Source organism: Paralichthys olivaceus, chromosome 15, assembly GCF_024713975.1.
Source record: "Paralichthys olivaceus isolate ysfri-2021 chromosome 15, ASM2471397v2, whole genome shotgun sequence".
NCBI lineage: Eukaryota > Metazoa > Chordata > Actinopteri > Pleuronectiformes > Paralichthyidae > Paralichthys > Paralichthys olivaceus.
This window is the reverse complement of record NC_091107.1, coordinates 8,634,927-8,649,103: the sequence shown is the minus strand read 5'-3', so window position 1 is coordinate 8,649,103 and position 14,177 is coordinate 8,634,927. Positions and strand designations below refer to the sequence as shown.

The following is a 14,177-nucleotide window of genomic DNA, read 5'->3' as shown; positions in this document are numbered from 1 at the left end:
GGCATGAAAAATTCTGCTGTGGAAATTGTGTTTTTTTTTACAGAACTTCGACACCCCGGCGTTAACCTTGACTGTCCCAAGCTCTCAAATCTCCTTGTCTTTATAAGTTGGCAACTTTGTGTATGGCTCCTCGATTTAATCCTGAGATATTTGTCAGTTTTGTGTCCGTCACTTGTTAGAAATGTCTGAGTAATACAAAGACCGATACTGCTGATTGTTGTGAACTATTTTTATGTGCTCTAGATTTTTCAAACCATGCATCATCACTTCGTAATATCTTCTTGCTTCCGTCGCGATACACACCCTGACACACATTCATGCATGGCAGCTCATTGGCACACACAAACACACGCATGTATTACTTTTCTTAACTTCCTTCACTTCTTCATCTACTTCACCGCTCACTTGGCTCAGACTTGACAAGGCTCCCAGTAGCTTGTTGAGGTAATTACCTGTAGACATGGTCCAGAACAAAGCGATCAGGGAGGGTCCCTAAATGCGCAGTCTAGACTTGGTGTCTCGCTTGCTCTCTCTGTGTCCCTCCATTTATTGTTTGACCTGTCGTCTGACCTGATGGGGAGTCAACCTTTAACTTGAAAGAGGACAGACGACCCCAATTGTCTTCAGCTCATTACTTGTCATTTGTCCTTCAGTCAGCATTAAAACGCCGGTCCAGAACTCTTAGGTATTGTTTTTCTTTGCTATTTCAACATATTTCACCACCTCAAATGTACAAAAGCCAGAAATATCCACAGTTTCTGACTTGGAGACAAACAACAGGGCAGTGCAGTAAAGAGACAGTTAGTCTGACCCGCTGTAATGGCCCCGCTTTGAAGTGGTGAAGATAGTGCTTGTAATCAGCTTAATTGATTGTAACAAGGCTCCAGCACCCGAGAGTCAGATAGAGACGGAGCACGTGGGGTGGTTAAAGAGAATCAGTTGTGTTTAGGTAGAGTCGTAATTCAGCGTAATGACAGCCATTACTCCAAAGGCAAATAGTGTCACTCACTTCTCCAAACTCTGGATCAAGCTGGCAGATGCAGCCACTGTACTAAAACACAGCCACAGGGGAAATTACAAGCAAATGAGCTTTAAGTGCTACTCATGTGCTGTTGAATTCTGAGTAACTGTCGTTCAATTAGCCTAAGACTGAACTCGACACGCAACACAAACACCTTTGTGTTAAGAAGCAATTAACACCCCATTAGACAAATTTTGTATTTTTGTCAAAACAGAGGAGCGCTCTGATGTTACACTGTGTGAACAAGAAGGAAATAATTGGAAAAAAATTACTTTATAAACTGCAAGATCAGTATCTTTGTGTCTTTTTTCTTTTCCTCTCTGTTTGTGTCTTTTCTCTCTCTCCTTGTGCTTGTCTCATCATCTGGACTTGATCAGTCCATTTCCTGGCTCGTACTGCAGTCAACAGTTATCTACAGATCAGCAGACAGCCCAACTTAAAAGGCTCACAGGGGCGGCACCGACATAGGACAAGTGAGCAAGAGAGCAACAATCATATTACATCATGATAATGAAATTATTATCTCTTAGAAGTTATTAATGTCCAATCTCCACTTAAGTCCTTGTTAAGTTGTAAACACAATGACATAATATTATCTCTGAAGTTTGGTGTGTGCGTACAGTTCTACACACTCCCAGAGTTACGTTTGCACTCGCTTTGAACCATGTTTGTGGTGAATGTGACTTCAAATCTCATTGTCTCTCCAAGTCGACGTCTGTGTCTGCATCTTCTAAGTGTATAGGTCCTCTTTTTGAAACATAATCAACACGCCTACTTGCTCACTTTGAATTTTCCGGACCTATTTTTTGTATTCTCACTTGGAAAACTTAAAAGGGCCTGGCAGGAAAAGTTTAGTGCGTGTCAATGCAGCTTGAGTTAGAGGATGCATGAAAGCCCATGTAGAGCTGAGAGAAACTATGTTAGGAAATAATTATTTATGGGTTTGTTAATACAGATCCCTTTCAACCATCACTAAAATACAAATACTTTTATTTTTTAAATTATATTTCCCCAACTGTGTCTTGCAATCAGGTTTGTGATACAGCTACATGCACAAAGAAACGTAGTAAGAGTGGTAGAATTTTTTGGTCCAGTGACTTTTCTTTTTGGTGTGGATAACTACTGTAGGTTACCATGGATTGATCATCTGACTCCTGTGTGTTGCTCTCTATAATTAACTCGTCCAAAGTCCAAATTTCAGCTTTCCCAGCATCTTACCAGCTTAATTTCAGATCACGCAGATTTGTTCTTTTTCTAGTCAACAACACCCTGAACCACCTAATTCAAGACCGAACACAGCAATAATAGAATAACTCACAACACTGGCTTTCACAGGGGCAGCCAGTTAGACTGCATATCTCTGATGCCCGTTATGTGATTAGATAGCGCCTACTGGGGCTGATGACGGACTGGTTCCGAGCTGGTTCCTGCAATTCTGTGAAGTGTCAAGAAAAACACACATCACTGCAGCAAGAAACAAATAATAACAGAATGTGTTGGGCATGAACATATGATTCCCTTGCACAAATACAAAACCAATAAAAAAATAAAGCTGTGTGTCAGCCAACAATATCAACGTGGAAGGTGTTGTCTGTAAGATTGATTAAATGTGATGTGAAACGTTATAGACACTGCTTTCTCTACCTTTCATATCCTTTCCTGTGTTACATCTGTAAAGTGAAACAGATAAATTGGGACTAGCATCTTGGTAATTGCCGCTCAGCCACAAGCCCCTGTTGCTCCATTTCAAAGGGCACAAGCAGAGGTGTGTGACCTTTGACCGCCTAGGGCGAAGAAAGGGTCAATGCAAAGGACCCCAGTTCTCGCAGGGTTGGAGCAAAAGATCAGAGCGGTTGTGTGTTGGTGTGCTCTAGACCTAATGCCATAACCCGGCTCTGTCCTTGATCCTACTGCGACTGGCGTCTTTCTCTCATTAAACAGCGGTGAGTCAGAGTCTTGACTCTGCATGCCGTCGCACAGGAAGAATTTCATTAATAAAGAGAAAGATGATCCTATCTGGCGTTAGATCAATACTTTCTGTTTTCATTTCATGACTTTGCAGTCACTCAGCCAGCAGCACAGTGAGTGGCCTGTCAATCACAGAGCCGCCTAACGATTTAGACCATCAGCTGCTAAATTAGTCAGTGGGTCCAGAGGTTGTCCAGTCACCTACTCAGTCATCCTTTGAGCACACAGAAGAAAGAAAAGAGCCAACTAACCAGTGAGTCAGTGACCTTTAAAACTCTTACAACTGGCTTTGATGTTCCCTCTTCCTTGTTTTGGCAGAGTGGCTGATTTGTTTATTCACTTAAGTGCTTTGTTCTTTATGACTCTATAAAAAGAAGCCCCCTATGCACAATGATGGCTGCACATACTGATGTTGCCTCAAGGTAGTTAAAAACACACACGCAAACACTGCAACGCAAAAAGATGAGAGGACCTTTCATTTTATACTATAAACCGTGAAAGGTCTGCAGGATATGGACAAAAGATTCACCAGGCTCAAATTGTAAATGCACTTTACAGCTTTATATTTCAGTCAATACTTTAACCAATTAATATCGTTATTAAAGTAATCACCGCACAAACCATAGATCAAATATATGCATGCAAATATGCATGGCTTCACGTTTGGAGAGCTGTCACATTGTCCATCTTTATATCCAGTCGATGTTATGAACCATAAAGTAATTATGTCCTAACACAGAAACTGCATAAATCTGGTCGATGATATTCTTTGCAGGTTTTAGGGCAAATGCAGATTCACTCATAAAGCAACAATCTAAAACATAAAGCAAAGGGTTAAATCACACAGCATTACTGGGGATCAGCTTTACTTTTTCTAGTCACATTAACCATTCAACTCAATAAACAGATAAACTATATTTGTCTCACTTGTGTTACTGTGTCTGAGCAAATTTCACCGTCATAAAAGAGTGCGTGTAACACAGTCATAATAGCTGGGAAAGTTGTGGCTTTTTCTACCATGAAATGTTATTTGCAGTAATGAGAGAAAAAAAATATTTTAAGGGGATTTGTTTTTGTGGTTTAAGTTGTTTGTTGTGTGGAAGGTGGATTTCCCCAATCTCTGGAAAACTTCCCAGCATACTGTGCATGTTAACAGGATCACATGCAACTCACACACACACACACACGCACACACTCGCCCTTCCAGCACCACTTAAAAACAATTATACTATTTCGGTGCCTCTCCATAATAACACGCCTCCTTGTGATTTACACGGCCACCTCGCAATAAATCCTACCTGTCAGAACTGATTAAGATATAGTGTGTCAAAGGGGATCTACATAGTTGTGAGAGGAGCAGATAGCCCCAAGTCTCTCTGTGGAGGTTGGGAGTTTGACAAGGAAACTGAAGTCATGTGGCCCTGTGATGCACACTGAGTCATACAGTTAAAGTCTGATGATGCTCCCAGTGTGTGATCCTGACATTACTCCATGATTGATTTCCAAACAGCCTGAATGTAAAGTCAACTGAAAACTTAAGAGTTTCCTAATTTTAATTCCTGGAAACTGGGAACGATACAGAAGTTTATTTTCTTAAGGATAAAACCTGTTAAGTTGCTTGATGATTAATCAAGATGTGTTTAAATTACATACAGCAGTGCTAATGATATTAGCAGGGGTGTTGCAGCAGGGAGGGCAAAACAAGCAATCGCCTGGGGTCGCGAATTGCGGAGGTACTTTAAAAAATGGCTGAATATGTTTGTCAACAGCATCAACAATTTTCTGAGAACCCCTTTATCATCTATGATTGGATCAGTACAGGAAACTGCAATGACACTATTGTCTGAAAAACCAAAACGAGTTCCCATGCCACTGGTTTTGAGCCTAAAGCGTCGCAATTTTAGGTTTGGTTGATGACTATAATGTCTAACTGTAATTGTCTGGGATTCTGGTCGGGGTTTGCACTTAAACTTTCCTACTTTGCTGTTATTTATGCATATGCACAGTGTGCACTTTGTTTATACTTATACTATACCAAAAACATAATTTTACAATTGGAATGATGTGGTTTGGTATCATGTGTTCTTTGGTTGGGGGAAGGGGTCATTTTTGGTTTGCTATAGAGCTCCCTTAGTCCCTTCTGCCCCCCTTGAAAAATATCCTGGATATAGGATGTAACCTGCAAAGCTAAAGAATGCAAACCTATTTTAATTTTTATGGGGTGCAAGAAAGGTGAACAGGTGCCTGAGTTTGAATGTGCCCAACTTTCCAAAACCCTTCAAGGTGTAGTATTTTAGTCAGGGGATTGACAGGAAGACCTGATAATGATGGGTTATGGCGAGGTGAAGCTATGAGCCTAAATTAGTGGATAAATACATAGACACAGTGTTCAAAACGTCATGAAAGAGCTAGGCTCCAAATACATAATTGCAGAGAGTGATTACCTGAGCGATTATCTACTTCAAAAGAACAGTTTGTTACAGAGAACATAAACCGATGCGTTCTGTATGACATAAGACTAATTTCTCTATGTTAGGACACTGGGCACACATGTACTGTACCAGATGACACAGTTGTGTACTTGTGACCTAGTGTTGTGTGAGAATTGTAATACTAAGGCACAGCCTTCCACCAAGTTTCAGCGTAATCGTAATTCTGCTAACTGACAGACAAACCAATGACTGCAGAAGAAAACATAACCACCTTGGCCGTAGTAATAGAGTGGTTATGTGTTCCTTGATATATACTGCAAGTATTTGGGTAAGCGTACTCACCAAAGCCTTCAAAACTTCATCATTGTTTCCCAAGATTATCAGCAACGTCCTAATAATACACTTAAGGACTTTAAACACAAATATACCGAATTTCTTATGGTTGACAAATTTCTGTCTTCTCCCATTATCACCACATTGCCCCACACCACTTACAATCATACACGTCTATATGGTTATGTGCATGTGTGTTTTGATGTCCTCCATTGAACCCCTTTAGTGACTTGTACCCGGCTGCCAATTTTCCCTGGGGCCCTCCCCTGCAGGGTCACAGTAATCAGCTGACTATCCTGTAACATAGTCCCTGGGCTGAGTCCAGCAACAGATTGCCTCCTTCTCCTGTCATTAGCAAAGTAGGCAAAAGTGGGCATCAATCTTTCACGTCGCAGGAGGAGGCCTCATTCTGCGGCTTCTGAAAAGATCTGTCTCCATTGTTAACAGCTAATTGGCCCTGGCGCCATTGTAGCGTTCAAGGTAGTTATTTAGGTGCATTACAGGCGGCAGTTCTGAGGGCTTGGCAACCTCAGGGAGAGAGAACGAAGGAGGGGAGGGTGACATGTTAAGATCATTTGGATGCAAGTCAAAACAATATGATTGTGTTGCGGGAACATGTGTGAGTCAATATTGACAGCATGTCCCACTGGTTAGACAAGTTAGTAATCGCACCGAGAAGAATACAACTCATTTGTTATTATAAACAGTGTTTCCATGTGTGTGTGGACCTGTGTATGGGGGGACTAAGGTATAATCTAAATTCACATTCCAACAAATCTACTGTATGTCATGATATAATTAATATAATAATAATGAACATGTGTAGTCCAAAAATATATATATCAAACAATATGCAGTGTTGTAAATGTGCTAATATTCCGTATTGGATTTTATACTGATATTGGCGTCATATCCACTCCGTCTCTCACCCAATGTCAGCTGGGATTGGCTCAGGCCCCCTGCAACTCTTACCGGTACAAATGATATATATAATGGATGGATGGACATATTTTAGACGGACACATTGTACAGCCCTCAATGGAGGTTTATTTTTTACTGTTACTTCCTGGTTGGAAATTTAAGTGTTTATTAATGTTTATTAATGTATTATTAGGTCAAATATGAAGCCAGTTTTCACATGCTCACTACTTCTTTTGTTGAAGTTGATCTGATGATGTGGTTATAGACAAGTCTCCATTGAGTAGGAGTTATAGTTATGTCTGGGAACAATACGCTTATAATCAACTATTTTCTCAAAAGGGTTTGTGTACTGCTTTAATGTAAATTCCCTGTATTATTGTAAATTATAACATAATAGTCTAGTAGAGTACATTTTATTTGAATAGGCCACAATCAAATTCAGCACCCTCCTATCCTTATTTCAGAAAAACCATGTTGGATTCCAGGTCAACACTGTTCTCTGTCTGTCCTCAGTTCTGCTCACATCTCTAGTTTGCAGTGTTTGATTAAGACAGACGGTTCCCAAAACAGTACTTTAAAAAACATATTGAAAACACAAGTATAGTTCAAACGATGCACAGTGAATGTTTTGTCTTTACTGACAATAACGAGACAGAGTTTTCTTCATCTCAGCCGCTTCCGCGTCTGAATAAGAAAGAGTTCATCACAAATAACAGCAGCAAGAAGAACTGCCTATGAAGATGACATGACGGTGTAGGATAACATGAATTCTCATGTCACGGTTTACATTTCAACAGGTTACTTCTTCGACTCCGCACAGAGCGATCATTACACAATCTGTTGGCCTGATGGCATGAATGTGTGTTTTAATGGGAATGTAAATAGTATGTGAGTGCAGCCCAGCCTGCTGATTATCCAACCAAACATTCCACCACTTCTAAGTTCCTGCTGTAATTACAATGCTCTGAGGTGCACGTGCACACACACACACACACACACACACACACACACACACACACACACACGTAGATGAACACAAACATGCTCAGACAAATTGCTTTCACCATTATCAGGCTTAAATGATATTATGGAAAGAAGGAAGTGGGATGTGTGGGTAATTTTGCTACACCCAGGAGAGCCCCCCTTTCATCTACACCCCTCCTCCTCCTTCCTCTCTTCCTCATTTCCTTTATACCTCCTTCTCTTGCAGTTCTTCTCTTCTATGGTCACACAAAGCTGTGGTTACATTATTTAAGTACCTAAATTGTAAGTGCAATGCATATAATACTCACAGTATGTATTTATATTTGTTACACACATTCACACATTCAGGTGCACCTAAGAAGCCTCGCCTCAGATTTTGGCATTGTTTGAGCTTGGCCTGACTTTTTTATCTTTGTGTCAATACAGACAGTAGCTGTATCGGTGCCAGATGGGTTGTGTTCTTTAAATACCGCAATTAAATGCATGCCAGCTATTATTATGATTAGAATTGGCAGGTTATAGGTTTGATGAATGGATTGACTTACTTGCCAAGTGTTTTTATATCCTCTCTTATTAGACATAGCTCTCATAACATGGCCTCATTTATGTCGCCATTTTCAAAGATTTTATATATATACGGACCTGTAGCTGGATCTTTCAGAACATTTTTTCGTTAACAATGAGATCAAGTGTGGTGTGAAAGAAGGAAAGAAAGAGGTGGACAACCTGAAAGAGCCAGATGGAAATCTTTTCAGTTCTGTGTAATCGTGCTTGCAAAAAAACTAAATAAAAAAATCAACAGTGGAAACTTAACCTATGTTGCAGAGGTAATACAAGAAGTGAGTGAAGGGCAAAGGATCAGGAGGAAGATAAAAGTCAAAGAAAGAAGTAAAAGCAGAGATGCTGGAAAAACAAAATGCATTAGAGAGAAAGACACATGACTAATAAACTTAACAAGAATAACAAAGTGCAAAGATGAAGAGGGAGGAAAGAAGGAAACATGCCAATGACAACCAAGCCAAGAACGAGTTCTGTGGATAATGACTGACAAGGTGCCTGCAGGGCCTGCGGGCACAGCCAGGCAGAGAGAGAGTGAGAGAAAGAGAGAGAGGGGTGGGGGTGGAGGAGGATAGAGGTGGGGATCCTGAAAAGAGCTGTGGAAAAAAAAAAGAAAAAGAAGGCAACAGTTTCTCCCCTGAGGAGTCAGCTCTTTCATCTGGCCGCTCACTGGCGCCTTCACAAACCTCTCATTGTCTGTGAAATAACCCCACTTTAATAAGGCAGCAGTAGCAGTGCCCTGGGAAATGAGTCCTGCTGCACAGTCTCACATAGCTGCTTGGGCCTGCTGACTAAAAAACGCTGCAAAAAATATTGTGCATTTACTGTACATGAATCTGTCCTCGGGGGTGTGTAAGAAAAAAAGAACATGTGTTTTTTCCTCTGAAGTTCTCAAGACGATTTGAGTGAGTTTCAAGGAAGGCAATTCAGAAAGCAGCTTATTCTTGTGGGAGTGCGGGCTGTAATAGTTGTGCAGGGCTGTAGGCTGTGCACGAAGGACGCACTTGTACCACTTAGACATTAAGTACTGATGATTGCAGATCAGACCTTGTGATGTCAAGTGGCGATTAATTATCATTCGGAGACAGAACTGTCGTCATAAAAATCATCTTGGTGTTAAACATGAGCAATTAGGCGACAGATGAGAAATGACTTTAAAAAGAGCGTGACCGCCGGAAAAAATTACACATGCTTTCAACTCCAAATATTTCTGCTGCAATCAAAGGGCCTGTTTCTTCAGATAAAACTGCTGGAACAAGTGTAATAGTCTCTGTCAGGAGTGGAGCAATTTCATCCGACATACAGTAGCGTGAAATTGTCCATGAAAATATCCCAATGACTTAGATCATGAGAATCACAATGAGTTACTTCATGTTTAATATGCGAAGAGAATGGGGCTGAATCATAGGACGAGAGGATGAATAAGTTGACTACAGATATGAACAGAGGCATGTGAATGGCTCATCCAGTTGGTGTCCAGACACCAGCTGGACAAAGGATTTAAAAAAAATAAAAAATAAAAAACAACTAAATGTGTAATTTGCTGAGGTAATATACTCTGTAATTTGAGTGTGACACCCTTCTGTTAATGCTGGACTGACATAGCACACAACAGGATCGTAATAACAACTGGAAAGTCCCTATAGAGGGACGAACAAACGAGTCAGAAGGAGGGATGGAGAAGAAAAGGGATCAGTGTTTCACCACTGCGTAATTCTCCATTATTATCTGCATGGGGCCCATGTTTACACACACTGTCTCATGAGGTTAGAGTTAAAGCTAATAAATGACTGAAGCTTAACATGTGATAATGTTGTGGCCTAGCTTTTATTGTTGCAGCCTAGCCAAGCGTAGAGGCGACATGAGGGCAGCCAGGATCTTTTCACAAAATCTTGGTTCTCTGATTAAAAGCTCCTGATGACATGTAAACTTACTTACACGTCTGGATTTTTCTGTTTTTTTTTGTTTTTTTTAACCACCTTTACGTTTCTATTTTTACCTACATTGGAAGTGGAGACCTCCCTGACCCGGGAGGACTTTTTCTGCTTTCACCATGCAGCCTTATAAATCAGACAATAAAGTTATGAACTCCATGACAAGATGCACACTGAAATATTTAAGATTATAATAATATAACACTGATATTACTCATAATACTAATGCATATATATATATATAATGCTTCTGCTCCTGCACAACCCAAAACAAAACAAACATCTTCTGTTTCCCACTGACCCTGAAGGCAACATCTGCCCACTCGTGGACATATTTGGGCTGCAGTGATTGGTCAGAGTTGAGCTGTGTCAACGTGACGCGTCTTCATCCTCCCACATACTTCTGGTACTTGACAGCTCCACAACATTGCGCTCTCCGCCGGAGCGACTGTCACCTGAGGTTGCAACTTTGTGGAGTTCACTCGTTTTCCTTTTTTTCTGGATGAGACCTGGAGGAGAAATGGCCTCTCAGGAGACTTTTAACGACTTGGAGTGTAATTCATCCGAGGAGGACAACAACCGTGCGGCCTCGGTGGAAGGGACGCGCGAGGAGAAGACGTCTCCAGCGGTGCGCCGACATCATCCGTTCAGCGTGGAGGCGCTCATGTCCGGCAGGAAGACGCACGACCGCGGCGGTAACCCAGACGGAGGCTCAGCGGCCGTGTCCCCCGCAGCCTTTAACTCTCAGTATCTGTGCCGGGAGTCGTGCAGTCCTCCCGAAGGAAACCGAAAGAGCTTAACCGCTGCGCCCTTGTCGCCGGTGAAGTCCGAGGCGTCTGAGTCAGAGGACTGCACGCCCTGGGTCACCAACGGCGCGTTTTCCACACAACCGCGTAAGTTTGTGCCACAACTTTTACGCATAAAACGTGTCTCATTCTGTGCAATATACGCCATTTATTTCTCTATTAAAGATGAATTATTTCCCTACTGAACAATTAATGATAACCTGCAGTCAAAGTATCCAAGTTGGCTTAAAGTTTGAAGGAGTAAACCAATAGGCTGAACACGGATGGGACAGATTGTCATTGTTTTTACGAAGTTGTATTGTTTACTTGCTATAATGATTCCTGTTGGAGAGAAAGTAAAAACAGGAAGCTGTGCTAAGTGAACCACTTATCGGCTCTAAATGGGTCAGATGTGAATTATATTGGAGGTTAATGTGGGAGGAAGGAATTCAAACATATTAAAGACAAGGCCTTTTATTGAAATGTGGCCTATTAGATAACAGTGCAGCCTGACATCAAACCATCAACAACAGTTATGTTAAAGTAAACCCAACTGATTTTTGTGTGTCTGTTTCCTCCTTGTAAAGTACTATGTAACATTGTTGAGATAAGTGCTATTTACATAAAGTTTAATACAGTATTTTTTGTTGCTGGAAGGACGCACAAGCCACATAAATCAACAGAACTTCATGGAAGTGATTTAAATCTCATCTGTTTTCTTTTCCCAGGTCACATCAGTCCTTCCTGCCAATTGAGGAAACACAAGAACAACCGAAAGCCCCGCACTCCGTTCACCACATCCCAGCTCCTGGCCCTGGAGAGGAAGTTCAGGCAGAAGCAGTACCTGTCCATCGCCGAGCGCGCCGAGTTCTCCTCCTCTCTGACCCTGACGGAGACCCAGGTGAAAATCTGGTTCCAAAACCGCCGCGCAAAAGCCAAGAGGCTCCAGGAGGCCGAGCTGGAGAAGCTTAAAATGGCCGCCGACGCCAAGACTGCTGCGGTGGCGGCCGCCGCTGCTGGAGCTATGCACCCTGGCTTTACGTTACCGTTATCGCTGGGCGCCATGTCGCTGTACGGACAGTCATACTCTGCCTATCACCACCACCATCACAGACCCCTACTGCCAATTTCACCTTTAGGGCTGTATGCCACTCCGTTGGGCTACAGCATGTACCACCTATCATAAAAATGGAAATATGTCGGACTGTGGGGAAATGTGATTCAGTGCATTTCCAAGGATTCCCTAAAAATGGACACAGAGGATGTGTGCCTGACATTTTAAAAAACAGTGTTTGTATTATATCTTCTGCACAAGGAGTGCTTCAATCAACTTTACAAGCACTTTGAGTCAAATTAGAAAATCTTTTTTTAAATCTAGGATTAAAAAAGTGTCTTCTTGCCTCTTTGGCTTGTCTGTTTACATGACCTGTCTGTAGAAGGAGCAGGGGTGCCACTGTCCAGCTGTTTATACGTCTCACTTGTTTACTTCTGCAGTAACTGAGCTGGGTGAGCACTTGCACTGGGCACAATAACAGAGACTACAGATTTTCACCAAAAGCCTTTTTATAAACTCATCAGACTCAGTGCCTTGTGTTGAAAGGGGCCTTAATATCCAGACACTTTGTTTTTGTTTGTGGGTGAATGAGTGTTTCAGCAACTCAGGCCAAAATCAAACATATCACTGAAACTTTTAATTTGCAGTCTACAGACATGTCTGCTGCCTTGAAAAGAAAACGGTCAAATTCAGGTTTGTGGTGTCGTCAAGACGACAAGGTTTAACCCTCTTACTCATCATGTTGAAAACTTCTTCTCTCATAGCAATAAAAACATCTTCAACTCTACTCATTCCTTTATAAAGCATAGACATATTTATTCTCTTTGAAATACAGTGCTGGAAAATGCATGAATGCCTAATGTGTATTTATAATGTAATATGGTACAGACCAAAGTTGTATTTATATTGTTCTTCCTCCTGAGCGTCCCTTTGAAAGGGCCCAAGTCGTGCTATGCAGTTTTTGTTTTCCCATTAATGTTTTATAATTGAAATGAACAAAAACAATTAAAGCTTTTCAGACTGTTTCCTTTAAATAAATGATTTACGTATGATATGTGAACATGTGCAGTTACATTCACTGACGATCATTTTTAAAAGTCATTTTTTAAACCATGGAAACCAAGCGGCTCTTGTTCAGCTCTGTGCTGATACATCAGCTCTCACTGTGTGTGTGTGTGTGTGTGTGTGTTTGTGTTTCCTGTTCAGTTCAGGGTAATGTTTGACAAACCATAAACGAGATCCATAAATTACTTCACAGACAGTTCCCATAATTACCAAGCTGTCATTTAACATTCTGGTCAAACGTCTTTTTTTTCTGCGTAACACTTTTACAATGATGCTTTGTTTACATAGACATACCTTCTGTTGTCTCCCTGACAGTCATTATCACTGTATTTATAGCACAGAAGTGATCAGGTTTGATGAGCTGTAATGAAAATAAGAAATACGAACAGCGTTTGTCTACAATAGATTGGTGGTTAGACCAACAGGGATGTGCAGTGACGTTAATGTCTTTCAACCTTTTGTTCTTTAATTAATGCTTTTACATCTCACCACAGTAGGGCTCGGACAATTGGCCAGAAATTAGACGGATAGACATTTTAATATCAATTGATATATATAACATTATTATTATAACATCATTATTGTTTCTTTTAAGTTTAAAGACACATTTGTGTTGTGGTTTTAAACTCTTCTTACTGAGAAGAAAATGACAAATTTGCAACATATATTATTAAAAGAAAATTATATTGTGATAATTATTGATATTGTTTTATGGCCCAGCCTTAACTAACAGTAACATTCACTGTATTTAACCTGTAATAATCCATAATGATCTTTCAACTGCCTGGGATCGAGGGGTTAATTAGCACTATTTTACATTATCTTGCTTCTCTCATGTTAGAAGCAACACTCACTCATTTCCTCCTGCTCTTATCCTCTGAGTCGTGTTCTTCCTGCCTCATTAAACTTTACATCAATGACCTCTGTTGACGATAGATTTGAATTAGTGGGATCCAGCGGACCACTCCGGATTAGCAGTAGGCTATTGCAGGGCTGCAGGGGTTGAGTGCGGTGGCATGTGGGGACGCTAAAAAGGTGCCTGTGCCTTGTTGCAATTACAAGAGCGGCTTACAACTTCCGTGTGACTTTGATGTGACGAGGAAATTGTTTATAGGCAGCAGC

The 14,177-nt window shown here is 41.1% G+C and overlaps 1 protein-coding gene and 1 long non-coding RNA gene across 2 annotated transcripts; one reads left to right on the top strand and one right to left on the bottom strand.

The window, feature by feature from the left end:
- Positions 1-1,994: 1,994 nt before the first annotated feature.
- Positions 1,995-4,385, bottom strand: LOC138404866 (uncharacterized). Its single transcript, XR_011238627.1, has 2 exons — positions 2,666-4,385; positions 1,995-2,456 (listed from the first exon to the last, which is right to left on the bottom strand). It is a non-coding gene; the product is annotated as an uncharacterized lncRNA (long non-coding RNA).
- A 6,158-nt stretch (positions 4,386-10,543) lies between these two features.
- msx2b (muscle segment homeobox 2b) lies at positions 10,544-13,050 on the top strand. Its single transcript, XM_020097165.2, has 2 exons — positions 10,544-11,044; positions 11,665-13,050. The coding sequence occupies exons 1-2, from the start codon at positions 10,654-10,656 to the stop codon at positions 12,120-12,122; spliced, it is 849 nt and encodes a 282-aa protein (XP_019952724.2). The 5' UTR covers positions 10,544-10,653; the 3' UTR covers positions 12,123-13,050.
- Positions 13,051-14,177: the final 1,127 nt, after the last annotated feature.

Coding starts and splice junctions, on each gene's coding strand:
- msx2b (XM_020097165.2), top strand. CDS start 10,654: ATGAGACCTGGAGGAGAAATGGCCTCTCAGGAGACTTTTAACGACTTG. Junction 11,045..11,664: donor CGCGTTTTCCACACAACCGC/GTAAGTTTGTGC, acceptor TTCTTTTCCCAG/GTCACATCAGTCCTTCCTGC.